Genomic DNA, 7,031 nt, shown 5'->3' with positions numbered 1-7,031 from the left:
TGTTTATTTGTCTATTTGTCTGTGGGTGTAAGTATGTGTGTGTATATGTTTGTGTGTCTGTTTGTCCCCTCCCCCAACATCGCTTTACAACCGATGCTGGTGTGTTTACGTCCCCGTAACTTAGCATTTCGGCAAAAGAGACCAATAGAATAAGTACTAGGCTTACAAAGAATAAGTCCTAGGGTTGATTTGCTCGACTAAAGGCGTTGCTTCAGCATGGCCGCAGTCAAATGACTGAAACAAGTAAAAGAGTAAGAGTATAGTGGCTGAATTTTTATTAAAGACCTAAGCAAATTGTTTTTTGTTAGATGGTAACACTGTACAGAAAAGAGAACTAAGTTTTTATTTCACTACAATAAATCTTTTGTTATGAAGTTGAGCACTGTCTTAGCCTTGTGATTAAGAAGTTTGCTTCACTGTTGCATTTTGGTGTGGGGGTTAGTCCCACTGCATGGCAGTTTAAGCAACTTCTACCATAGCTTTAAATCAACTCAAGATTTGTTAGTGGAATTAGACAGTGGTGTCAGTCTGCAAGGTATACTGTTTAGGCCAGTCATGCAAATGGACAAAATGTTGTTGAGTTCAGATTCTGCTGAGGTCTGTCTGCCTTTCATTCTGTCAGGGTAGCTGTTATCAACTTACCCTCTCCCGCAAAATTGCTGGCCTTGTGCCAAAATTTGAAAATAATATTACATTTAGTTTTCACTTGTATCTATTATAGTTCTCTTACAAAGTTTAGCAAAACATCCCTGGAAAGTATGCCTATCATAACATCATTTTTCCCTCTCTCTCATACACTAAATGCATAATAAGTCATCTGTTTTTACTATGTAATAACTCCTTTCTTTCCACAGATGCTAAGAAACGTTCTGAACACCAACTTCCCATTATTGACCATTCCATCACCAGAATTTGTCGGTCGCCTCATTGTCTCTAATCAGTGCACAGTTATTTCACGTTTGTGCCGTATCATCTTTGAGTAAGTTTCACTGAATCCTTTCATGTTTCTGCTGATGCTCAGAATTGCTTGTAGGAATTTTACTATCTGTGTTTGTGTGTATCTTGTTTTTATAATCTAATTATTTTCCATTCTCATTGTAGGGTTGTTTCTATTTATTTAAGCTTTATAAATGTTCTAAAAGCAGTGGAATACATCATTGTCATTTAGTGTCCGTTTTCTAAGCTGGCATGGGTTGGACAGTTTGGCAGTATCTGGCAAGCCTGAGAGCTGGACCAGGTACCAGTCGTCTATTTTGGCAAGATCTCTATGGCTGGATGCCCTTCTTAGTGCCAACTACCTTACAGGGTGTATCAGATGCTTTTTACATGGCACCAGCTTGAATTCAAAATTGATAAAGCTGTTAATAATTATGTGTAAATACTGAATTAAAAAACGATTTGGATGAAAAAAGCCCAAGGCTACCTGTGGGACTTGAATCCACTTCTTTTGTTAACATAATAGATGTTCTACCATTGGACTACAGCATTCCTTTGAAGTTCTCGATCCATTGTAGAATTCTTGTTCTTACCAGCAAGAATTGAAGGTAGTTTATGTGATGGCCTAGTGGTTATGGTGTTGCACTCACAATCACCAGATCGTGGGTTCATTTCCTGGATCTGGAAGTATGTTGTGTTGTTGAGCTAAGCACTTTATTTTCCATTGCTCCGGTGCTGTGTGGGTTCCAGCATATCAGAGAAACAAGTAAAAGATAAAGGATAAATTATGCACCCTGGAATACATTACCTAATATGTATTATATCTTTAAGATTGTATAGTTTGGTTTGGTTTGGCTTGGTACAAATTTGGTGCCTATTTCTAGAAGATTCAGCAATCTTTCAAGCGGGTTCCTTTACTACCTGAGTGAAAAATTTATTTTGTTTGTGCCTCTTGCCTTTAAAAAGTTTGATTAATTTTATTTACATACCTATCACTTGGTGAGCTTTGTCGAAGCTAAGTTGATCTGCATAAATATAATTGCTATTCAAATGGTCCAACACCTTCATATTTTCCAAAAACTTCAACCATGGACACTCTCTGTTAAGTTGATAAAATTTAACATAGATTCTTTGCTAAACAATTGGATTAGATTACCTGTGTTCAGCCCACTGCAGTATGGAGGCCTCAGCATGTTCTCTCCACTAATCATGATCTGATGTGGAGGTTGTGTATTTGAGCCAGAGATCATACTGGTTTGATGAGCCCACTCTGCTTCTCTAGCTCAACATGGCTTTACAGACAAGTGCAGTTTTTATACACTTACCCAGGAGTAGTTAAGTTGATTACATAAACCCCAGTACTCACCGGCTGCTTATTTTATCAACCCCAAAAGGATGAAATGCAAAGTTGAACTCTGAATGTAAGGACATGAAATTCCACTAAGCATTTCACCTAGCATGCTAACAATTCTGCCAGCTTTCCACCTTAAACAATTTTGCAAAATATAACCTCATACACAAACGTGTGTGCGCACACATGCATATTTATTGGAAGTTGGTTAAAAAGTGTACTTGATACCTCAGTAGAGACTAATATTTTAGTCGGCCTCTTGCTACTCTGAGTTTTGCCTGTCAGTGCACAGGGTGTTCAGATAAGTTATAAACGAAGAAAAGATGGAATTGGCAGATTTATATATAGGATTCTTGACATAGTGTATGATGGTGGAAAAGCAATAAAAATAAAGGACAAAAAGAAGAAAGACAAGGAAAGGAAGTGTATGTTATAACAGGGAAATGAAGTACATTGGACAGGTGACTTACATCTATGCAGGGTGTGATATATAAACTGTCATATGAATTACGCAGAAATGGAAATAACACTGATATCTCATTTTAACAGATATATGTACCAAAATTACATAAAAATATCATGAAATAATAAAGGGTAAATTTATTCAATAAAATCGCCATTGATTTCAACCATGGCTTCCAGGTGACTTCGGAATCTCTTGCAAATCTCCTTGTTTAAGTTGGTGAATGCTGCCATAATCCTTGCCTTCAGTTCATCTTTGGTGTTACAAGGAGTTTTGCTGGTCTCTTGCTTAACTGTGTCCCATACATAATAATCAATGGGATTGCAGTGTGGTGAGTTAGGTGGCCAGATATTAGGGGTAATGTGGTTGCAGAAATTGTCTGACAGCCACGACTGGGTTCTCCTGCCTGTGTGGTGTGGTGCAGAATCCTGTTGCCAGACAAGGTCCTCCAGCAGCCACCCTCTTGACCCAGCACAGCACTCCCTCCTCCAGACACTTGATGTAGGCCTGTGTTGAGTCTGAGGTCGTATGAGAGGATGAATGGAGGCATAACGTCGCCATCACTAGTAATCACTCCAAACACCATGATGTTGACTGGATGGTTGAATTTTATCTCTCTCGGTATATGTTCTCAGATTGATACCCAAACACTCTGAAATGTTCGTATTGGAGCTTCCGGTGCAAATGCCAAGTAGTACAGCATGTCATTTCCAAATTTCTGGCAGAGTGAATTGCATCATGGTGCTGTTTTTCTCACAGACGGTGCCCAGCTGACCCTACTATACTGTGTGGTCGACAAAATCAAAAACAAATAATGTGTATGCACAAAATTTAAAATATAAAATGGCACACGATATATATACATATATATATACATATTCATTCATTTCATCTTTTCTTCTTGCAGTTACTCAAGTGTGTTCCAGAACTTAAAGAAGCTTCAGACACCCTATAAACTTGACAAACACATTAAAAAGTTGAATGTCTATGTTTTAGATATCTGCAATGCTCTTTGGCGTTACAAAGCTTTTGATACTACAGAACAAACTCCTGATACCATTTTGTTTGATTTTGATATCTTCTCCATACCTGGAATTCGTAGCAAATCTGTGAATTCATCTTTATCCTTGTTACATCATCAAGCGTTCTTAGGACATGCACAGTTATACCTGAGACAGGTTGGTTATTTCTCTCTCTCTTTATTCACCATTTCTTGTTCTCCCACCACTGATTCTATAAAATTTAATTCCTTCTCTGTGATTGTACTTCAAAATATTACAACAACCAACAAAAAAAGCCCCTTTCTGTTTACATATTCACAATTAAACAGATGTAATTGTAATTTGTGTCAACACCAACTAGCATTCAACAGTAGTCTGCCATCATAGTTTCATTCCAGAATCCTTGATATCAATCTTCCTGGTAAAAATTCTCCTTGTGCATCAGTGCACCAAGATTTTCAGGAAAGATCTATGTGTGATTATAAGAAATTTAGTTTAGGAAAAAACCATGCAGCAACTAATATCTTTGAAAGCTTCAATCAGTTTCCTTACTCCATTTCAAAAAGTAGGAGACCTGAAGTCAGTGCAGCTGAGTTACAAACATCCTTTCCCGTCAAGGACAACTTGGCTTCTGTTTCTCATGAGATCAACAAGTCCCAAAGTACTTGGACTGACGTACTTGCCTGAAACCCTTGAAGGCAATGCCCCAGTCTGGCCAGTTTCCTATGACTGAAACAAGTAAACAAATATAATTTTCTTAGAATTGAGCCAACTTTTCTATTATTTCCTTCTCTGGCACAATGTCAAATAATGTGTTGGGATGGTCACAGCTGGAGTGCCTTTCATTCTAGGCTTCATGTTGAGCTAGAGAACAGGAACAACTATTTTCATAAAGTTTCATAGACTTCATGTACTTTCAAGCTCTGGAATTTTTATCTACCATTCTTCTAATACTCACCATTCTTGTATTAATATTTTAATATATTAATAATGCATTTCAGCTGCATTTTTCTGCGTTGTTTACAGGAATATATTTGCATATTTCGGATTCTTTTCATTATCTTTCTTTATTCCTTTGCTATTTCTTGTGAGTGGAAGCAAGAATGTTTCCTTGGAATATTACTTTGATAGAGTAATTAACTTACTTGTCCTGCCACACACCAATCACATTCCGATAAAAATATAAATTAACCGGAACATATATGCTCTCCGTAAGAGGCAAAATATTTTTTCCCTTGGCACAATAACTAATGGAAATGCTACTACTAAGATAACATCCAACACCCCCACCCCACCCCCAGCTTTCTTTGTTCATTGTTTCCCTCTCCTCCTCTTCCTTTCATTCTCATTTAATTTTAATGTATTAATTTATTCACCTGCAATAACCAGAAGGGTATTTTGTTTTTCTTTTCATAAATTTCTTTCTCATCCTTCAGCCAATCTGTCTTTTAACCATTGCTGCCTGAATCAGTGTTCAATGAGTCAACTGTTGTTGTTTAACCCTAGGTCAGCTTGTGGTCAATAGTGTTTGGGCCTTGATCATCCTTTTTTTTTTATATTATCCCTTTAACATTTATACTGGCCAGATCCAGCCTCTCACACCTACCATTCAATGTCATTCTAAAAATATACAATCACATCACCAAAGTTTCAAAGCTACGTGATAATACATAAGTTCCAAACAATGTGAATAAATACACATTACATATGAAAGAGAGAAAGTAATCTGAATGCCAAAGGGTTAATGGTAAATGCCATGGCCATTCAATCAATTAATTAATCTTTGATTAATTTTCTTTCTTTATTCTACACTTTGGTCCTGGCTGACTGAAAAACAGATACCACTTCTTTCTATACTAAACTAGTGTACTATTTTAGAAAAGACATGGAATATTTCTCTCCCTCTCTCTCACAGACAGGAAGAGCAGTGTCCCTTAGCATTTTCAGGGACCTGAATACTTGTAATAAAGTGGGCTCTTCTAATGGCATCTATGAAATAGAAACTGGAGTTTTCTTACAGCAATATTTAAATGACATTTAACCAGAGAACTACAATTCAACTATCAGAAATAAGTATATATACAATCTTTTGATTTTCAAGATACTAATATCGAAATGTTTTTGTCTTTTCACTCTCCTCAGGAAATGCCCCAGAACCGACAGCATCCTTCATTGATACGAGTAAGTATTTATCAAATTATTCTTTTCTACTCTAGGAACAAGGCCCGAAAATTTGGGGTAGGTAGGGTGGCAGTCTATTAGCAGTCTATCAGCAAATTCTGAGCAGCATTTCGTCCATCTCTGTATTGTGAGTTCAAGTTCTGCCAAGGCCACCTTTGCCTTTCATCTTTTCAAAGTCAATAGAATTAGCACCAGTTGAACACTGGGGTTGATGTAATCGACTTATCCCCTCCCCTTGAATTGCTGGCCTTGTGCCCAAATTTGAAACCATTATTACAATGGAATGAATTGATGAGGAAGTTTCTCCATGCTCAACTTGCTAGGAATAGTAGCCAAAGCCCCCTTCAGATCACATCCTAAAGAATATATCGTAACTTAGGTACCTCTGAAAAGTTGTGATGGCCACAGTTGGTATATCTCTGGGTATAGGAAGAATATAATCTACAGTTAAAATATCTAATACCTATTGATTTGTGAAGGCGCATAGCTTAGTGGCTAGAGCATCGAACTTACGATTGTGAGGTTGTGAGTTTGAATCCTAGACCAGGCTGTGTTGTGTTCTTGAGCAAGACACTCTATTTCACATTCCCTTGGATAACACTAGTGGCGTGGAGAGGGGAGGCCAGTGTGCATGGGCGACTGCTGGTCTTCCATAAACAACCTTGCCTGGACTTGTGCTTGGGAAGATAACTTTCTAGGTGCAATCCCATGGTCAGTCATGACCGAAGGGGGTCTCAGCATTGATTTTTGGTGTGGGTTGACCTTCATCAACAAAATTACTCTCTGTTATTACCAATATTATGTGTCACATCTTCAGTTCTTTAGCAAAAATTAATCCAACTAGCTATTCTGAAATCTCCTTTTTTCTCTTTTTTTTACAGAAAAACCGGAAAGGTTATTTCCAGTTTCTGCGTGATCAAGAATTGGAGGGTTTAACTGATTTCATCTCACGGTTCATTGATTCTCGGTTAGATTTGCAAACAGTAAGTTTCTCTTCTTCTTAATAACTGCTCACAAACACCCTAATATATACTAGGGCACCTGTTTGGGTCATCAATTAGTTAGTTCTTATTCAGACAGGTTGATTGGGGTGAAGGTG

At 37.5% G+C, this 7,031-nt stretch overlaps 1 protein-coding gene across 1 annotated transcript in view; it reads left to right on the top strand.

Moving 5' to 3' along the window:
- Positions 1-7,031, top strand: part of LOC106869229 (centromere protein I) — a 25,241-nt gene that overhangs the window by 12,752 nt on the left and 5,458 nt on the right. Inside the window, exons 9-12 of the mRNA XM_052971229.1 lie at positions 855-979; positions 3,658-3,928; positions 5,894-5,932; positions 6,814-6,915. Of these exons, the coding sequence (XP_052827189.1) occupies positions 855-979; positions 3,658-3,928; positions 5,894-5,932; positions 6,814-6,915 (537 nt within the window). The remainder of the gene's footprint in view (positions 1-854; positions 980-3,657; positions 3,929-5,893; positions 5,933-6,813; positions 6,916-7,031) is intronic.

The sequence above is a fragment of the Octopus bimaculoides genome, chromosome 10 (assembly GCF_001194135.2).
Source record: "Octopus bimaculoides isolate UCB-OBI-ISO-001 chromosome 10, ASM119413v2, whole genome shotgun sequence".
Lineage (NCBI taxonomy): Eukaryota > Metazoa > Mollusca > Cephalopoda > Octopoda > Octopodidae > Octopus > Octopus bimaculoides.
The sequence above is the reverse complement of the archived record's forward strand: the minus strand, read 5'-3'. Positions and strand labels throughout refer to the sequence as shown.